The following is a 22,134-nucleotide window of genomic DNA, read 5'->3' as shown; positions in this document are numbered from 1 at the left end:
TTTAGAAACCTTTTTAAGATTGTTTTTGTTCCCATCACAGTATCGGAAATATTTTCCTCAAAGTTGATTATATAGTTTCTAAAACTAAAGAAAAGTGATTGTAGAAGAACTTTTGCTCTTTCCAAATAAAGTTTTTAAAGATGGTTTCATCATACTCTCATACTGTGCATTGTATTTTGTGAGAGAAATATGTCCATACTACAGTAGTTTACGGGGCAGAGAAAGAGTTTCCCCATCAAATATATATTGTAGATAGATAGATAGATAGATAGATAGATAGATAGATAGATAGATAGATAGATAGATAGATAGATAGATAGATAGATAGATAGATAGATAGATAGATAGATAGATATAATTATTTGGAAGGCACCATAACTGTACACATTTTTATATGTCAGTTCAGAATAATGATTTCCAGAGAAATGTTAGCAAGCCTTGATTATTCAATATTTTTCAGAACTTGAGGAAAAGGCTTTGGAATGATTAAAATCATTATTACCACTATTATCATCCATACCTGCAGTGTTCCAGTGACACATTCTGACTGCATTATATTAAGTGCTTTCTTCTTGATCACTTAAATATTATCATACTATACTGCTAACAATTCATAAAAATAGATGATTCATAAACACAAAATATATAGATAATAATAATTTGGTGGTACAAAAAGTAACAGTGCAAACCCTTCCTTCCATTATCTTGTCTTGTGCTTTCTGCTTACTTAGTTTCTAATATAATCAAATTTTAAAAAGTGGTTTGCAACCCTTCCTTCCATTATCTTGTCTTGTACTGTACATTCCACTTACTTAGTTTCTAATATGATCAAATGAGCAAAATGTGGTTTGCAGGTGCTTCCCAAACTAGAAATCTAATCCAGCTTAACTATAGTAATAAACACTATAGAACCGACATGTCAAACACAAGGCCTGGGGGCTGGATGCGGCCCGTGAAGTGGTTTCATGTGGCCTGCAAAGCCATCCTGGAAACAGAGAGGGAACGGCCCCCTCTGCCTTGGCCCTGGCCAAGGCCAGGCAGGAGCCAATGTACAATTTTGTGGTGGCCATCTATGCTGAAACACACTTAATCTTAGCTTCACAAGGCTGTCTGGAAACAGCGAGGAATCAGGAGAACCTTGAGCAGCAGAGCTCCGGGAAGCCCGCACCACCATCCAGCCCCTCCCCCACATGGCCTGAGAGGAACAGTGAGGCTCCTCCAGTAGACCATGCCTTGGCACTTGCTCTGGTCCCACCCCCTTCTGCCAGAGACCCTCAGATCTGTCCCACTCCTGTCTAGGCCCCCACAGGCATCTTGATGTGAACAATGTAAAGCTGGTCATGCCCACCCAGTAGGCCACACCCACTCCATCCATGCCCACCCAGTAGGCTGCAGCCACCCTGGCCACACCCACCTGGCCCCCTGAGGGCAACCGCAATGCTGTTGCAGCCCTCAATGAAATTGAGTTTGACACCCCTGCTATAGAATATAGTAATAAACATATTTGCCTGGCTTATGTATCATATCAAACAGAACATCACCAAACAGTTAGAAAAAGCAAGCAAGTACAGTATATTTTACTTATTTATATCCACATTATTTTTATAAGTAATAATAATAATAGTAGTAAAGTTGGAAGGGACCTTGGAGGTCATCTAGTCCAACCCCCTGCTCGGGCAGGAAACCCTACACCATTTCGGACAAATGGCTGTCCAGTCTCTTCTTAAAAGTAACTCAAAGTGGCAAACATATATAATACTCTTCCTCCTCCTATTTTCCCCAGAAGGTGGGTTGGACTGTCACCCAGCCAGGTTTCATATCTAAGGTGAGACTTTTTAAATTGCTTGTTATATTTATGGAAGCATTAAAGAATATATGTGTATGTACACATACACACACACACACACACACACACACACACACATATTACTATTAAATTAGCAAAAAGCTTTCAAGTATGTGTCAAGGACAGGAAATCAGAAGTCAAGGCAGTTCAAATGGTTCATTGCATGCTAACACTTGCTACAAGAATCTGAACTACTAACTACTAATGGTCAAAGCAAATTGGCAGTAGATACTATAAGAGCCAAGGGAACTCAAGATGGGCTGAACTTAGATCTCTTGTGAACATGAAGGGACTTAGGACTGACAATGTACTTGACCCCTCCCTCAGCCTCAGTCTGGTTATCTCCTACATTAAGTACAAAAATCTATATTCATATTCTAGACTAAATATACAGCATATGGATAAAGGCTTTCAAATTTCTGCAAAACCACTTTGGAACTATATCAGGAACTATATCAGATGAAATCTTGATATAGATAGTCCTCAACATATGACCAGTGACCAGTCAGTAACAACCATTCAAAATCACAACAGGCCTGGGTCAGATGGTTTACAGCCCATAAAGCATTTCCAACCATCATAAAAGGTCATGCCACACATACCCATGGTCATGTGACTGCCTTTCAAGCACTTGGCAACTGACTCATTTTTACAACTGGTTGCAGCAACCACAGTCATGTGACTTTTTTCTTTTTGCTATTTTCCAGAAAATCACACTCATTTGGAAGAATGGGTTCATACTCAGAAAGTGTAGCATTCACTTAACAACCTCTGATTTGCTTAATAACTACTACAAAAAACTTGTGTAACATCAGGTCCAATCATGTGGCTGCCTTGACTTACTATCATAAAGATTTACAACTGGAAATCCGGTCCCAATTGCAGTTGTAAGCTGAGGACTACATGTATATGCGATATACTGTAGTATGAATGCAGCTCAAGAGATACTATATAGCATTATGCAGAGATACATCTGACTCTAAATTGCATCTGTATATTTCAGATGCAATCTGAAACTCATTTGATGTTGGATGTTGCCACAACATCTTTCTTTAACTCTTGGGCGGGGGCAGGACTTCCACACAAAGAAAACAGAAAAAGTCCACCACCGATGTGATATCACAAAAATTATCAGTTCTGATAATTTCTTTTTCCATAAGATCTTTCGTTTTCTTGACTGAAAATTTAATGGTACACATTGCTCATTCCAGCTTTCATGACATTTTCTGGTGTTTAAGGGGACCCCCCCCTTTACAGAACTGTAAAAGGATCTATTTCACTGAACTTCCAATTCATATTAGTAGCTATGCATTTAGTGAGAGGCATAGAGCAAGAATATTTTAGAAATGAACAAATTGCATCATGCAATAGATTTCAATGACAGAATAAAAACAAGCACAAAAGGTTTCTCAAATGACATCAGCTTTAAGTCACAATATAAGGGCTTAAAACAGATGAAAAGGAACAATTATTCTAAAAACAGATATGAAACGTATCCTTAGCATTCAGCTACAACTTAGATGCAATATTTTTAGTTACAGTATTTTTACCTTACTGCATCCAGACAATAAAAACAACAACAACATGTAAAAATAATCTGCCAAAATAGCTTCCAAAATTATGCACTGATACTTTACTTACAATAGAAACACAAATGTTCAATCAATGTGACAATTTGTGTCATATCCTCTTGGCTACTTTACAATTGTATAAGATTTAAACCATTGAATATTGGAGCTTATAACATAAGATTTGGGATTTCTAAAATAAATAGTAAGTACAAGGCTTGTAATAGAAAATGAGAGGCAAATAACTGCTTCACAAAACCAAGGTAACAGTGCATGAAATTGAACAAAAAGAGAAACTATTAGTGTAGGACTATTTGGTTGACACAATCTAGATATTTATAGTTTTATAAATGGGCCACAGAAGAATATGAAGCTTTTACTGGCTGAGAATAATTAATGAATAAGTACAACTAGTAATTCTCTTCTCTTCTATTCTAATTATATTTTAAAGAGTCTGATATTGTTTTAATGATTTAAAAAAACTATGGTATGGCTACAGTAAATATCCATTTACATCGCATATCTCAAAAGATTCTGTTGCTATTTATTTTGATATTTGTAGTTACTGTAAGGAAAATGCACATATACATTTGGTTTTAAACAAAAAAGCAAATGAGGAGACTAGCTTGGGAAAAGGCATTTATCACAACATGTACTATACTAGTAATGATGTTTAAAAGAAATTGGAAACAAAAATATCAAGAAAAGAAGCAACAATGATTATGATGTCAGCCACAGACAACTACAAAATTTAACATGTTCTTTATTAAAAGCTGCTTCCCTAGGAAACTTTTCAGAATATTTATTATAATACCATTATTTTTTTATTCTCGGTACTTATACAAAACCAAAAATTTATGCTATTTTACATAATTAAAAATGATTAAATAATGGTAGCTACAGGTTACATACAAAAAATTACAAATTACATTATTAAGGATGTAGCACATTTGATCCTTCACTGTCCTTAAAATTCAAATAAGTAGTTGAAAAGTGTTAAACATTATGATCACTTCTACTTCCTGTGGTCCAATTTCTGATAATACATTAATGCAAAGTGTGGCTGATATATAAAAGAATCAGCAAACACCACATGTTTATTTTTTTTAAAAAAAAAAAAACCAAGAACACTGTTCATATTAAATTAAGATTAAGAACTAAATTTCATTTGAGAAAAAATTACAAATTGCATACAAACCTAAATACAAAAGTTAATAAGAAGCTGTAACCTCAAAAATATTCTGAACATAGTAACTTGCAGTTCACTAAAAGAGTGAATACTGGAAAATGGGCTATTGCTGCTAAAATAAGAGTCTCCCTAATGTATTACAAAAGAAGGAAGGGATTACAGGAGAAAGAAGTGTGAAATGAAATGTCCTTCCCTAAGAGGATTCCACCAAATGGGATCCAAGGGGACTTCAAAGCACCTTGCAGGCTGGAATTGCTGGCTTGTATGTTCCTCCCCACCTTCTCTCCCCGCTACATTTAGATTGACAGTTAGATAGATTTTAAACAGATCTTTGATCATCCTACTAATTATTGATAAACTTTGCACTGTTCATTATAATCAAAACCTTTAATCTGGACCTTCAGATTTCAAATGCAAAAGCATCCCCTCCCACTTATTGCTCGGGGTTCCTGCATCAGAATGGGAGATGTAAAATACAGCTGAATGGCAGCCATTCTGAATGACTTTTCTCCCACACACACATGCTTTCTCCCTTACCTTGCATCAGATATATAATACCTGCTAAATGTCCAGGATTATTTTACTTCAGAGCATCCAGCACAGCATCCACACAATGCTTTGCCATTGCTAGTGTGAAGAGAAAGAGCCGCTGGGATGCTGAATGGCATATCAGCCAACTTTGTATATTTTGCAAAGGTTTTGTGGAAGATCTGGACTGAAACTCTTCTGAAGTATGGATTGGATTCAACTGAAAATACAGATGGAGCCACAGGAATAAGCAGAAAACCTTCAGATTTGTAATAAAAAATAACTTCTAAAGATAGTTCCTTATCTGAAAACAGTCCTGAACAGAGGAAGAATTAGAATTTTATATAAACCAAATAATAAAAAGATGAAGGGAATAAAATTATAAAAGGAAAAATAAGCACATCCCAAATATGGTGTTTATCTTAATCTCTGTGTAATTAAATTTGATATAACCAATGTTTAGTTGTATTTTTTTGTATCTTTATGTCTTTATTTTTAAAAGGCTATTTCCCCAGATATTATAGTTGTAACTTAGAAGCAACAAAAATGTTACACATCATAGACCATCTTATATTCATATTTTAATTGAATTCAGATATGATGTATTATTTTACCTAACATGTCATAGCATTTCCATCTAGATACTTAATTATTAAAAAGAAAGCTAATAAATCAAATTTTGTACAAATTAAATGGATATACCATGTTTATTTTCATGATATCAGGAAAAGTGCTATACTAAAGCATTCCTGGAGCTTTAAATATCCCTTTTATTTAAATATTTATTTAAATTTCTTTTAAATATCTACCATTATAATACTGTCTAGAATCACACTGAGTATCTCTTTTTTTAAAAAAAAACAACCCAAGAATTTCAGGAATATTGAAGTGAAATGACCCATGGTTCTGATTTATGAACATGGAAGTTGAGAAATCAAAATATTTTCATAAAGCAATATTCAGTCACTGTAATTTCATTGACATGGAATGCAACTCATCTTTCTTTTTTACCCCTATTGATTGGTATAATAATAACCAAGAAATAAACTTTTGGTAAGAGGAAAAAACTAATTTTGAAAGATAGAAACAATAATTCTGATGAAGAATGTTAGTTAGTTGTTTAAAATAAAGCATCACACAAATACTTTATTTTATGAAGGTTAAAGTTATCCAACAGAAAATTGGGGCCAAAGTTCCTTGGTTCTTTTCCCATCACAAACATCATAAACCCTGTTACAGTGGAATTGAAACTTTCATGACTGTTGGGAAAAGTCCATCCTGTGTTTCATTGTAGTCTGTTGAAACCTGGGTCTGTATCCTCTTTAAGACCTATTCCAAAGAAGCCGCCGGGTCCAGCAGTGGTAGAGGGGGAGATACATTATGAAATAAAATGAGATCTTGATTCTAGGTTGTACAAGGGGAAATTGCAATACCTTTGGAAGCTTGGCCTCTGAGAAATAATTGCTTAGTTACGTTATAGAGTTTCATAGTGTATTATATTATGCCTATGGCAGATGTAGCATTTGACTGTGGATACCACAATATGTGTAGCATCCAGATTTATTTAATCTTTCCATATAACTCAAATGGGACAGCAGCAGGTGTTTTGGTACAAATATTTGTAGAGACATTTGTAGTAGATGTTATGAACCATAATAGATTATAAAATGCCTTATAAACTAAAACTCAGTCTATCCAAATTAGAGATTCTATTTGTGAGTGATTTATTTCTTTACTTAATGGTCTAAAGGAAATTACATTTTTTCTAAAAAATAAACTTAACAGTTTGGAGGAACTTTTAGGTTTAAGATTTTCAGTAATTTGACAGACCAATTCTAACTATATGCAGAGACAGCCTAGCTATAATCTAAAATGAATATTTATAGTAATTTACTGAATGTGCATTTCTCCATGCAGAGCAGAGTAGAATGACATTCTAAATCCCCACTTGTTAGAATGTTGCAGTGTGCACAAACAAAATTGTCTGCACAAAAAATCTGTTTGAGATGATGATTTCACCTGAATTCCTTCAGTGAGAAAGGATTTGGACACTGGGATCCTATTATTCTATGATACATTATTCATATAGCAATTATTCCTGCAATTATTTATAAGTATGGCTACTTTGAAAGAATGTAGAAACAACAGGTAATTTTTTAAAAGGCCATATGATTGTAAAGGAGATCCAACTTGGTGGAGTGATTAGGAATTAGACTAGAAACCAGGAGACCATGAGTGTTATAGTCTTGCCTTAGGCACAAAGACAGCTAGGTATCCTTGGGCCAGATACTTTTTCTCAGCCTTAGGAAGGAAGACGTGGCAAAAGACTTTTAAAGATCCTTGTGAGAGAAAACTGCAGGTACTAATCCACGCAGTTGCTAGGAGTCAAAATCTGACTTGAAGGCATTCTTAAATTATTTTATTTATAATGATTATTAATGATGGGACACCATTATCAACTGCCAATGCTTTTATTTTGTTATTTTTAATATATGCATGTATAGTCTTTTGGCCTGATATGACCTCATAAACAATTGTAATTTTCAAGAATAAATCTTTTAAAGAGTTCATAGTACAAACTAAAAACTGATACAAATAGTTTGTTTGTTTTTGTAAACATTCTAAGATGCATAGTTTGCAAATATGAGCTCTGGTATATTTAGAAGAGATAAAATCTGTGCCACTTTTTTGCTAATAAATACAAAGGAAAAATATTCATGTCTGTTTAATATACTTAAAGTCTCTCAAACATACTACTGTGAAAAGCTTGCAAAACTAGCTGTCTTGGTTTCTCCAAATCCTTCATCTGTCTTTCTATCTTGACTTTGATTCAATTCTAAAGGATATATGTTTTATATTCTAGAAACTATACTATAAGCATATAAATTAATGAATGGTAAATATAAATAAAGAAGAATCAGTTAATCATTTATATATTATCTCAGACTAATTTGACAATGTTAGCTAAAAGATCTATTATATTTCACAAACAAATTAAATATATTAAATATATCATTTTATCAGCTATTATTCAGAGATGATATATAGTATAGCAGAATCAACATCTGAATTAGTCAACAATATTGTATTAGTTTATCCTGTTAGTAATTAATCTGGTAATATTGAGACAAACCTGCAGTGAATTATTTAAATTTTGTCCCTGCTGAATCAAAAACCACATTATTTGAAACTAAAGCAAACATGGAAGCTAGTATACACTGGTATATCTATTTCCCATGAATCATCAAGTAAGAAGGAGAAAGACTGCTATATGCTTTAAAAAGAGATGGCTTGTGTGATTTATGCATACATCCTCAAACTCAAGAAGCAGTGCTGGGGATGATCCTACATGTATCCTGGTTAGCCAAATTAGTTTTCTTATCTATTAGAAAATACAATGATTAAATATTAGCTTGATTGACCATGTCATATAGTGGCAATATTTCACATCAGTTAAGCTTTTCATGGACAGCTCTACCCATGAAAATATTATTCTGGTTTAAAGTTACAACAGCACATTTTCTTAAAAGCACATCACTTAATAAATGATGGTGATATTTACCACCATTGCCTTTCCATTGAAATAATGGATGGAAACTCTAACTGCAAACTGATTAATTCTTTAGACATCCTTTTAGTTTTCACCTGATAATGTTCCATGAGTCATTAAATTATGACTGTTCTATCACACCTTGGAGTAAAGGGCCTTTGGAGCCCTTACTGGCTGGATCTTGGATAGTTTGGTCAGAGCTTTAGGTTATGCAAGTGCTGTATGTATGTATGTATGTATGTATGTATGTATGTATGTATGTATGTATGCATGTTTTATATGTATGCATGTATGTTTTAAGTGTAAGCCACCAGAAGTATTTTGGAGTTGAGTGACAATTGAAATCAATCAATCAGTTATAATTAATGTAAATATAAGCATGCCAACAATAAAATTTCAGAAGTCATAGCTCATAAAGTCACACCTGCCTCAGCTCATTTTTCCAAAACTTATGAAAGCTTTATATAGAGAGAGCACGAAATACTATCTTACTTTTTGAACATTTATTAACTAACATGTATTTCATTAAACATTTTGTTAAATCAAACTGGCATTCCAAACTTGCATAACATTAATATCAAGTGAAATACAGAAATCAATTTTAATTTTATAAATTAAAAAGACAAACAACAGAATAGAATAATAGAAGCAATGAGATGGGAAATCTCTATTTGGCAATGTCAAAAAGAAAGAATGATTTGCCATTAGGGAATTTTATATAAGAGTGTCTAGACAATTTTTCTTTTTTATACTTTGCTTGATCCTTATTCCTCTACCATCAATGAAATTTACATTTCCTTGACTGCTGAAGTCTCACGCAATCAGAAGCTTTATCTAAGGAAGACATGACACAGTTTCCTGGAACTGACCCTTATACCACCTTAGAAAAATTTTCTATTGCCATAGTCTTCTTTCTGAGAGAGAAAGGCACATTTTATCAAAAATTGTTGCATTATATCTAGCAAAATAACTTTAGCCTTTTCAAGTATTCTAAATATGGAAGGGATATAAGAAGACATAGTCTATATTCATCTCCTCAAGCCTGATCACTTCCTGTTTATATGCAAGCTCATGAAGGTACACAATACTCATTTTGGAAATACAAAACTGTAATCCATTTTTAGAATTTCTGCATAAGCACAAGACATCAGTAATAGAGCTAAAATACATACCTCCATTTACCCTCCTTGTACTGATGTTTGCTTAGATTTTATTGAATTGTTAGAACAGAGCTTCTTGTTCAGATTTTAATAAGAGTAAAGATACAAAAAACATACATTTAAAGATTAGATTCATCTTTGAGCTATATCTAAGAAATACCTTAAAGATGGATATTTAGATCTACGGACATCTAGAAAACAGATCTGCAAACATTTGGAAACATAGTTATAATTAGAAGCCAGCATGGGATTGTTAAAAAAAATCATGCCAAACCAATCTTATTTCATTCTTTGACAAAGTGACTAAATTAAGTAGACCAGAAAAATGCTGTGGATATACTATATTTAGATTTCAGTAAGGCATTCCACAAAGTAGAAAAATGTGTGATAGACAGAATCACCACCAGATGGATTTGTAACTGGCTAACAAACTGTACTAAGTGAGTAGTTCTTAATGGTATTATAACTACATGGAAGAAAGGAAGGAAGCAGTGGAATACCATAAGGTTCCATCTTAAGCCCAGTACTCTTCAGTATCTTCATAAATGACTTAGATGAAGGAATAAAAGGGAAAGTCATCAGACTTGCAGATGACACTAAGCTACCAGGAATAGCCAATGCCTCAGAAGACAAGGTTAGGATCCAAAAAGATCTTGACAGACTTGAACAATGAGCCCTAGTCAACAAAATGAAATTTAATGTGGAGAAAAGCAAGGTCTTACATTTAGGTAAGAAAAACAAAGGTACAAGTACAGATTAGGCAAAACCTGGCTCAAAAATAATAAGTATGAGAGGGGCCTTGGAGTGCTAATGGATGATCACTTAAATATGAGCCAGCAGTATGTGGCAGAGGCATAGAATCAAAATCATGTGAAGTATTAGTACCGCTTGAGGCCTTTGAACTGTGGTGCTGGAGAAGACTCCTGCGAGTCCCTTGGACTGCAAGGCGTTCAAACCGGTCGGTCCTAGAAGAGATCAACCCCGACTGCTCTTTAGAAGGCCAGATCCTGAAGTTGAAACTCAAGTACTTTGGCCACCTAATGAGAAGGAAGGATTCACTGGAGAAGAGCCTAATGCTGGGAAAGATTGAGGGCAATAGAAGAAGGGGACGACAGAGAATGAGATGGCTGGATGGAGTCACTGAAGCAGTAGGTGTGAATTTAAATGGACTCCAGAAGATGGTAGAGGACAGGAAGACCTGGAGGAATGTTGTCCATGGGGTCGCGATGGGTCGGACACGACTTCGCAATTAACAACAACAAATAAAAACTTAGCAAGACCACACCTGGAATACTAATCCAGTTTTAGTTACCATATTACAAAAAAGATGTTGAGACTTTGTAAAAAGTGCAACCAACTAGGATGATTAAAGGCCTGGAGACTAAAACATATGAAGAATGGTTACAGGAACTGGGTATTGCTAGTCTAGTGAAAAGAAGAACTAGGGGTGATATGATAGCAGTGTTCCAATATTTGAGGGACTGCCACAAAGAAGAGGGGGTCAACTTATTTTCCAAAGAACCAGAAGGCAAGAAAAGAAACAATGGTTGGAAACTAATCAAGGAGAGAAGTAACCTGGAATTAAGGAGAAACTTCCTAACAGTGGGAACAATTAACCAGTGGAACAGCTTGCCTTCAGTAGTTGTGGATGCTTCATCACTGGAGGTTTTTAAGAAGAGACTGGACAGCCACTTGTCTCAAATTGTATAGGGTCTCCTGCTTGAGCAGGAGGGGATGGACTAGAAGACCTCCAAGGTCCCTTCCAGTTCTATTCTGATTGATTGATAGATCAAAGGACAGCTCTGTTTCTATATTAGTACTATAAACTACGTGGCATATGGAATGTTCAAGGAGGGGTAGAGCTGTTTACGACTGCTCATTCCCCTGTGATCCTCATCTGATGCTGAGTTTCCAAGTGTGGCTCCAAATATTTGGTCTGAAAACCCAGATGTTTTCATCAAGACTATTTTATGAAATCCCCAACACTATTTCAGCAGCCTCCAGATCAAGAATAAGGCCTATACAGACTGGCAGAGTGATCTATCATCTGTCTAAAGGAAAGACAAATTTAAGCAGGCTAAAGAACTGTGGGAAATGCATGATGAATAATAGCAGAGGAAGGCTGAGTAAGTAGAATTCTACGCAGACATGCATGCCACCAGAGTATTCTTCAGAGCCATAAAGTCAACTTATGGTCCTTCTAAATTAGGATGATCCTCTTTGCTGTCATCTGATGAATCAACCCTGATTGAAGACTAAGAAACATTGAAAATGATGTCTTACAGCAGATTTCTAGCTTGCCATTCATAACCTGCCTCTCTCTACTCATAAGAAAGTGATATCGTAGATCAGCTCAAATAGAGCAACAGGGCAGGATGCATTCCTACTGAAATCTATAAAGTGCTAGTCCTCCACAAAGGAGATGCCCAATGACTTCTATGATGCCCTCATTATGGCTCTTTATAAAATACGGGAAGCAAATCAGACTGGAAAAACTAGAGAGATAGCAATAACAATAGCATTTAGACTTACATACCACTCCATAGTGCTTTACAGCACTCTCTGTGTGGTTTACAATGTCAGCATATTGCCCCCAACAATCTGGGTCCTCATTTTACTGACCTTGAGTCCCATCAGGATTGAACTCTAGGCTGTGGGCAGAACTTGCCTGCAATACTGCATTCTAATCACTGTGCCATCAGGACTGCCCATCATAGGCAAAATCTTTTTATGTAATGTATGTATGTATGTATCAATAGTGATCCAACAGTTGCATTTGCCATTTTCACTGGGGTAAAACAGGGTTGTGTCCCAATCCTATTCAATCTGTTTTTCACTTGCATGTTGTCACATGCTGTCCAGATTTAATGTACCAATTGAATGACTGTCTCTTTGACCTTTACCACTTGAAAGCATGGACAAAGTGCTTCCATACAGTCACCCTCTTTGTTGATGACTGTGTGCTTTGGGAGCAAATACATTATTTACAGTTGATGCTGAACAAATTCTGAGATGCTGTTATGCTCTTTGGCCTTTCTATAATCCTGAATAAGACTGAAATACTTTACAAGCCCATGCCAAATACCAGGTCCATAGAACAAAAATCATGGTTGATGACATCCACCTGACAAACATAAATACCTTTAAATATTTGGGAAGCATCAACTCAAACAATGGGTCTTTGGACAATAAATCAACTCTTTGGGTACCAGTGCCTACCAGAGTGCTCAATCAATACAACATCCATATCTTCATAAACCTAAAAGTCAACAGAACATTGGTTATCCCCTTTTCCTTATATGAAAGTGAGTCCTGGACTCCATAGCAAATGCAGGTCAAACAACAATTGGAATGTTTTGAAACTTCATGTGGCTGTTAAGTTTAACCCTGTCAGACAATGTCTGGTGGTGCTTTGTGTTGATGTGTAGTGTGTTTTGTGTTTTCTGAGATTCGAGCCTGGGCTGTGTGCATGTTAGGCAGCTGTATTAACCTCTAGGCCACAGGCTCTTTCTCACTTTGTCAGCTGTATCAGGGAGGGAAGAGAGGGAGGAGATTTACCTTGAGTGTTTCTTGATGCACTCTGTCGGCCCAAATATGGGAGAAAGAAATCTTCTTTCTTTTTCTTTTTCTTCTTTTGCCTGTATCAGCTCAATCCAGAACCATTCACAGGCAGCAGTTGCAACTGCGACATCATTTATATTATAAAATTTGGAATGCTAACAAAGAATTAAGGGAGAATGGGATATCTATTTCGAGTTTCTTAACTCTCTTCAGCCAAACTTACCCTTCTGAGATTCGAGCCTGGGCTGTGTGCATGTTAGGCAGCTGAATTAACCTCTAGCCCACAGGCTCTTTCTCACTTTGTCAGCTGTATCAGGGAGGGAAGAGACAGGGGGAGGAGATTTACCTTGAGTGTTTCTTGATGCACCCTATCAGCCCAAATATGGAAGAAAGAAATCTTTCTTTTTCTTTGTATTCTTATATATACAGCTGCATCATTAGCCACTTTAAACCCCTCCAATCCATACATGAAGCAAACTGACACCTACCATGAAGATGAGGCACAACCACGAACGTGAAGCCAAACAACAGCAACGCAGCTCACCATCTCAAATCCCCCTGCAACTCAGACTAACCTGAGCACAACAAAGCCCCCACCCAAACAGAACACTCCCCCAGCCAATCAGAGCAAAGCCAACCCTCCCATCCAATCAGAGCACAGCCAAGCCCCTAACCAATCAGAACACACCTCCACCCAATCAGAACACAGCCAAGCTCCCACCCAATCAGTTCATACCCCCACTGGCAGTTAAAAGGAAGAAACAGCTACAATCACACATTGCTCTTAGAAGCACGAAGCCGAAAACACCAGCCTGAAGATGACGAATGAGACTTCGTCGAAACGTCACCAAGACACTTCCAATTTGACGTGGGAGACAACCCGAATAACCAAAAACCTACATATGTGTGTGGGTATATATATTTGTGTGGCCATCCAGAACATTATACTTGGGCTTGGAATGGTGAGAAAAATAGGAGATGATTAAAGGGCCCTATTAAAAAAACCTTATGGTCCTTCTAAATTAGGATGTTCCTCTTTGCTGTCATCTGATGAATCAACCCTTGCTTGGAATCACCTCATGATTTTTCTCGCTTCTTGCAGGACAAGTCATATGTTTAAATAAATGTTGTTTTAACAGTATTTGTGTATATGTGTTGTTCTGTGTTATTTCCAAGACTTGGAAGAGGGTCAAAACCCTCTCCGATAACAACACACAAAAAGGCCTTATTTAAAAATAAATGGTTTGCCTGGAGAAAAGTATGAAATGAAATATTTCATTTAGCATGGAACTGAATGAATTAATTTGTTGATACCTAAGTGTGTGTTAGCCTTCAAGCCCCATCCCCCACCCACTCTCTCCCAGGCTGTGAAAGAAATAGTAAATTGCAGAGTTTATTGTTGTAAAAGTAAATTGAAAAGTAATAGTTAAGTGTTTGCATGAGAAGAGTCTCATGCAGGATGTGTGAGAGAATTAATGGAAAATTCATATGAAGGAGAGAAAACTATTTTTTGGTGGTGAGATTTTTTTTCCCTGTCTCTTTCGTCTCTCCGCTGGCAGTGTTGCTTTAACAGCGAGAGAGACAGAAAGAAGAAGGGGGAGCTGTTCGTTTAAAACTTTTTTTTCTCTGCTTAGAATTGTGATTTGAGAAGGGGGGGGGAAATTGTTGAGTTTAAATTGTTTAGTTAGACCTATATATCCTTCAACCAAAAGAACTGACTCTGAATTGTTTTGCTTAGATTTGTAAATGTTTCACTTATTTATTGGAAATTTGTTTCCATCTGAATGTAATTTGATTAAATTGGATGCCCACTCTCAGGAAAAGTTTGCATTTACTGTGCCTGCAGTGAATCATTCAGAACCTAATAAATGTTATCACTGGACAGTTTTGCCACAAGGAATGCTAAACAGTCCCACATTATGTCAGCTTTATGTTGTTGCAACATTGGCTCCTTTTCACAAACGTCATCCATTGGCTTTGGTATATCTTTATATGGGTGATATTTTAATTGGAGCACCAAAGATACAATCTAATTGGCGTTCAGAAATACAAATTTGCTCAGTTCATTATTTGATTTATTGACCAAAGGAAAACAACCTGGAGATTGTTTTCCACCTGTAGCACTGGCCACAGTAGAACAAATTAATGTCATCATGAGTACTCAATTTGTGGACAGAATTCCACATAAAAATTGTCAGTAACACTTTTGATTTTTCCTACTAGTAAATTACCTACCAGAGTATTAACTGTAATAGAAGTGCAAAAAAATATATTGTATTGAATGACTTTACTTACCCCACACCCCATCCCAAAATGTTTTATTTTTTCTCCAGGTGGTTGCTGAAATAATAACCTTAGGATGCACACGAGCTTGCCATCGAAATGGAACTGATTTAATTAATATTGTTCTTCCTATCTCAAAATCTGATTTTCAATTTTGTTTTCAGAATAACTTATCTTTTCAGTGTGCTTTAACTGACTGTATAGGCTCTATTTCATATCATTTGCCTAAAGATCTTTGACTTGCTTGTTTAATGACTTTTTCCTTTCCTGTCCGCCCACTGCTTTCTCCTTCTCCCTTGCCATAAGCTCCTACTGTTTTTTTCAGATGGAGGATGAATGAGAGGAGCAATTGCTTACAAGGATCCTCATGATGATACCTGGAAAGCATCCTACACTGCAATGCAATCCTCACCACAACGCTCAGAATTATCTGCTGCTATTTTAGCTTTCCACACCTTTTCTCAACAGCCTTTTAACTTAATCTCTGATTCTCATTATGTGTGTCAATTTATTTTTAATCATCCAGGTGCTTATATCATGCCCAGGATCAACCCCAATCTTATGACTTTGTTTTTCCCTTTACAGCAGCTGCTACAAGACTGAAAGCATTTATATTTTATTTCTCATATACGCAGTCATTCCTCCCTTCCTGGGCCTAATTTTTTTTAGGTCTTCCTAATCCCCGTGGTTTTGCCTCTAATCAACTATGACAAATGGATGTTACCAATGTTCTCTTTTTGGCTTCCTGGAAATATATTCATTTGTCTATTGATACCTATTCAGGAACAATTTCCCCCACCTCTACGAGGGGAAACAGCTTCACATGTTATTTTTCATCTTTTTTCAGCTGTTACAGCCTGGGTAAGCCCTCTTCCTTAAAAACTGATAACGGGCCAGCCTATTCTTCAGTGGCCTTTTTACAATTTTGCACAAACTGGAATATTGTTTTTACTCATGGTCTTCCCTATACTTCCACAGGTCAAGCCATCGTGGAATGTGCTAATTGGTCCTTTAAGAACTGCTTTCACAAACAAATAAAAAAGGACAGATCTAGGGTACCCAATTTGTCATGGGTAACACAAAAGGTTAAAAAAGTATTATTTACATTACACCAATTGAATGTTTCCATTCAAAATTCCACCACTTATCAGAGACACTTTCAACAGAAAACAAGCTTGCCTCCGCCTCTGGTATATTATCAGGCATTACCAGACAAAGTATGGATAGGACTGGTCCCTCTGATCACTTGGGGCGAGGCTATGCTGCTGTGCTTACTCCTACAGGACCTTTGTGGATTCCAGCACATTACGTTCACCTGGCCAGGGATGTCGTGGCACCAGTCCCTGGACCCACCAGAAATGGCAAGGGTGACTCTACAGATGGCACAGCAACCAATCCGATCCCGCCATGTCAGTTGGCCAGTGACGTGAAGAGATGTAAAGAACTTGACCGCCAAAGCACAGGCAGTGCTGCAGCAGCAGCAAGTAGAGCAAAACCCCCAAAAACCTGTGCACTGCCATTTTTGTGGTTTTAACTGCAAATTCCTTAGCCATCATTTGTTTGTGTCTGATTGTTAACATCTGCCCTTTGACAACAGCAACTGTTATCCCACCCAAACAATCATTTGAGCAACGAATGAAGCAAAATCTATGGGTGCACCTGGCTAACATCACACAAAATGATGTATTTTGTTTATCTGAAGCATATGACATGGAAAATTTGCTTTCTAAATGTTTAGTCCCTGTTTGCACCCCTTCTGCAGTAATTCAAAACTTCACTGGCTTGAGCAGAATTTTATTCAATGGGAACTTTAACTATAAGGCTATATCTAGCTGGGGGTTACTGCTTATTATCCACCCTGACGCTATTGCTTTGCACACCCTGGTGGTAGCAATCCCTGCAAATATAACATGTGCAAAAATAGTTAATTGTACTTCTTCAAGTAAAAAACCTCACTGTCATCGCATTAGCTCACCTATTTTAAACTGCACAGCTTTTGAAGAGACTTCCTTTCATTTTGGACATGTTTTTTTACATGTGGCCAAGAAACTTTTAATTATATTCCTGCTAATATTAGTGAAGCGCAGTGTTGCCTCAGTCGGCTGATTCCTGTTTTGCTTTCCAAACAAGTTCACTTGAACCGTTCTCGACGTGGGGTCACGCTAGACAGCACTTGTGACTCTGAGACAACCTTACTTAATAAAGCAGAATATGTAGCATTGGCTATGTCTCTAGTGGGTGTGCCAGGACTTGCTGTTTATGCTCACTTCAACATTAATGGTATTGCATGTAATTTAGCAAAAACAATTAATGCTACTTCTTCAGCTATGTCAGCAATCAACCATGAGCTGCAAGATTTGAGAAAAGCTATTTTGCAAAATGGCGCTACTATCGATTATTTGTTAATGACTTACGAAACCATTTTATTGTTAGATTACTACAGATCAGATGCTACTTGGAGCACAAGTCACAAACATGGAAAGCTAGGGATTAGAAGTTTGTTTTGACATCAGTTTTTCCCAGATAATTTATTTTTAAAAGTGACAGAACTTCTACGAAAAGAAAATTTAAGGTAAAAGTATTCAAAACATTTAAAATTATGTCTTTGTCAAATATGTTTAAAAATAAGTTATTTAAAATGTCTGTGTGGGATTGGAAGGGATTATAAAGTTTGTGGCTTCTGAGGCATCAGAAGACACAAACAGATCATGGATCATTTCTGCCATGATAACACAAATACAAATCTCAATGGAATATTTAATTGCCATAAGTGGTCTTGGAATTTTGTATAATGTATCACTAGAAGAACAACATTAGCTTATTTATAGAAATCAGTTTTAAGCTTCTGCTACACAGTGGAATGCTGAGGCAGATGTTAGCTTTCAGTTTAATAGAAATATATTCCTAAAAAAACCTTGTAATGCTATTCTAAAAGTATAATCCTTAATTATCAATAATATTTAGAATTCATTCTAAGTCTGGTTAAGAGAATGATTAAAATCATTACTGCAATCATCATCACAATCACCACCATTAATAATATTAATTCAGAAGCGTGATCACATCAAAGTTTTTAACCTTATCAATTTCAGTGAGGCAACCTAAAAAATAAAAATACGCTTAACTTTTACAATAAAATCAATTGCTTGAACATCTTTCATGATTAGATAATATCTTTGGCTGAAATAACTTATAGATTATTTCTTAAAATTTATTAAAGCTTAGGACAAATAGCACTATTTTTCCTATGTTAAGTGATAAAAATAAAGAATATTTCAGTGAGTAGCAACATTGCACAGCAGGTTGCAAAGCAGTGAACTTGGAGGAAAATTGAGTCAACAGAAGTCCATTTGTGCAATGTTGATTTTAGTTCATTATGACAAAGCATACTGATATATTTTAAGTCATTTTTTATTGCAACATTAAAATACCAAATTTATGTTCTCCACATTTCTGTAACTTTCACCATGAAATCTACAATATATTTGTCTAAGAAAATAAAACTTAAAATAGAAGGGTATTGTCCTACAAATGTTTAAAAGAAGATAATAGAAGTATTCTAAAACATGTTTTCTTTCTAACAGTTACAGAAGAATAAGCATTTATATAATAAAATTACACAATGCTACTGCTCAAATATAACAAACAATCTATAATATGTCCATTAACTATTATTTCACTGACATCAATGGAAAAACACTTTAGAGGATTAAAGCACCATCAGTGTGTTTGAATGTCAGAGCATATAAAATCAAGCATCTATCATTTGCCTAATTCATCTATTGATCATATAACCAAAAAATGTTTACAAGTACTTCTAAGGATTTTTTTCATCATTTGAAATTAATGCATATACAGCTGTACAAAATAAAATATGTGTAACAATGCAATGATAGAAACTGAGCGGGGAACAGTTTGAATTAGTTTAATACATACTGGAAACTAAAGGATAATTTTTTTTAATGAATTCAGTTTGAATGCTTCAGCATGCATTATCACTCACGTAAGTTTTCTTTTCGTAACATACTGTGTCATTAAACCAATGTAGCTACAATCATATGAGCTACAACAACAAAGATTCTATATATTTTGATTAAATAAAATGTGATTATAAGTTTTATTATAATTAATCAAATATTTCATCATCACTGTTGTTCTTTTGTTATTTTTAACAATTTAGTCATGTCTGACTCTTGGTGACTTTATAGCCAAGCGCTCCCCATGCTACCCTGTCAAGCACAGCTTCTTTCAATTGTTGTAGGTTCAACTTTGCATAAAATTTGATGCTATCAAGCCACTGTGTTCTTTGCTTGCCCTTTCTTCTTTGTCCACTAACCATTCCTAGCATCATTGCCTTCTCCAATTAATTCATATGCATAACATGGCCAAAGTTAATTAGTCATAGTCTGATTTTAGCTTCCAGTGATCTTCTCTGGTTTTATACGATTTAATACTTCTCTATTAGTTACTCTGGCTGTCCATGGTATGCACAATAATTTACACCAGCAGCACAGTTCAAAGCCATCAATTTTTTTTTCAATCAGTCATTCAATCAGCATCCAACTCTTACACCCTTACATCATTATAGGGAAGACTATTGCTCTAACTAGCCTGATTTTTGTATTTATATCAATATTTCTGCATATCCAGATATTATTTATGTTAACCAGCAGTGCAGTGCAGCCCAAAGTTATCCTGCGTTTGATTTCAGGAGTAGAATTGCTATTGTGAACAACAATCATCATCACTGAAATTATTATGTATTGTGACACTGAAAGTAATGAAAACAACTATGGATAGAATGCCTGGGAGTATTATGGTTAATTATTCAAAATCAGACAGTTGCAATATATTCTTGTAGACACTGCACTCTTGCCCTCAGAAGGCTTGTTCCTTCATTTTGCATTAAAATATGATTTATCAAATAAGGATACATTTAACATTAATATAGTGATGGATTACCTATATGCAAACAACACATGCTTTTTCAATAAATTAGTTTTACTGCTTTAATGCTGCAGAATAATTCAGAACAAAACTAAGAACAAAAGCCTAGTTACTTACAATTATATGGTACCCTTTTCATCAAACTCTGGGTGGCAACCAAAATTTAATATTAAAATAACACTATAAATAACTATAAAACAAAAGAAACTTGTGACCAAGTTCATATGATCTATGTATTTGCTTGTATTGTTTTTTTAAATGCTGAAATGTGTACCATTGTCCCTTACTGACATTTGGTCCACTGAGAAAGTAAGCTCTGGCTTATTTTTTCCTGATACATATCAAAAGCAGGGCTTTCTCATTTGTGATGGCTCCCCCCTTCCCACCTCCAAGTTTTAACAGGTTCACTTATGAGCCTCTGATATGATGTTTTAGCTTCTAAGTGAACTCTTTCAAGATAACTGATGGATGGTGAAATTTTTCTTTTTAGCTAGGAGGAATTGATTGCCATCTTATAGCTTAAGTGCTCAGGATATACGTATAATTGTTATATTATTCTCCTCTTCTTTTTCCTTTGGTCCTCTTGTAGATTCACCTCATAGGGGTATCTCTAGTGGGAGAGAGAGTCAAGGGAGGACAGCTCATGCAAAAGGTCTATCCATTTGTGAAACCGTATGTCAAATCCAATCCTTGAAAATGAAAACGACTTATGTTTGATCTATTTGAATGCTTTAAGAAGGCAATCTACAGCAGCCAAACAACAATGGGCAAAATGATTAAAAATATGATTTTGTGAATTGATGTTTTATGAATTTTATAACAAAACTATGGAATGTGAAAAACAACCAGTTTTACCACTCCTCCATATGATTTTTCATAGGAACTCAAGATTTTCACATTCTCATTTTCTTGTTAGAATCAAAGAAAAATATAATAAATAACAAAAACATTTTGGAACTGCGAATTCTGAATTAACGATGAAGCTAAATTGAAAATATGTGCAATGTGCAACACACACACAATCACTCCATCAGTTCAATGTTGACTCTGATCTATAGAGGCAGACTTTCTCCAGAATGATCTATCCCAACCTAATCCTTCCACATATCTATGTCTGCATCTATATTATCTCTATCTACAGACACACACTCATACATACATACATACATACATACATAGATACATACATACATAGATACATACATACATAGATACATACATACATTAAAATACATACAGATATCAGCATTTGTACAATAAAAAATATAAGCAATGCATACCTGGATATATTGCTTGATTTTAGAAACATTTGGATCATCAGGTTCTACTCTTATTTTAGCTAAAGTTTGTTCTGCTTCCGTTAGCCAGAAGTTAAAATTCTTCATTTCATGATGGAAATTTCTCCATTTCTCCAGTGATTTGTCAAATTTTCTGTAGAAAAAAAAAATGATATTATGACATTAGCATATTGCAAGCAGCAATCCCCAAAAAGTGAAAAAAAT

General features: G+C 35.5%; 1 protein-coding gene across 10 annotated transcripts in view; it reads right to left on the bottom strand.

The window, feature by feature from the left end:
* The window catches only part of DMD (dystrophin), a 962,852-nt gene that overhangs the window by 378,777 nt on the left and 561,941 nt on the right, over nucleotides 1-22,134 (bottom strand). For all 10 annotated transcript variants that reach the window (XR_005555060.1, XM_039329649.1, XM_039329655.1 and 7 more), the window contains one exon: nucleotides 21,913-22,063. Coding sequence is in view for 9 of the 10 variants with exons in the window: in XM_039329649.1 (XP_039185583.1) it covers nucleotides 21,913-22,063 (151 nt within the window). In the remaining variant the exon portion in view is untranslated. The remainder of the gene's footprint in view (nucleotides 1-21,912; nucleotides 22,064-22,134) is intronic.

This window comes from Crotalus tigris, unplaced genomic scaffold (genome assembly GCF_016545835.1).
Source record: "Crotalus tigris isolate CLP2741 ecotype Arizona unplaced genomic scaffold, ASM1654583v1 scf7180000024401.5802323, whole genome shotgun sequence".
NCBI lineage: Eukaryota > Metazoa > Chordata > Lepidosauria > Squamata > Viperidae > Crotalus > Crotalus tigris.
Note: the sequence above shows the minus strand (reverse complement) of the source record. Positions and strands in the feature narration are given on the sequence as shown.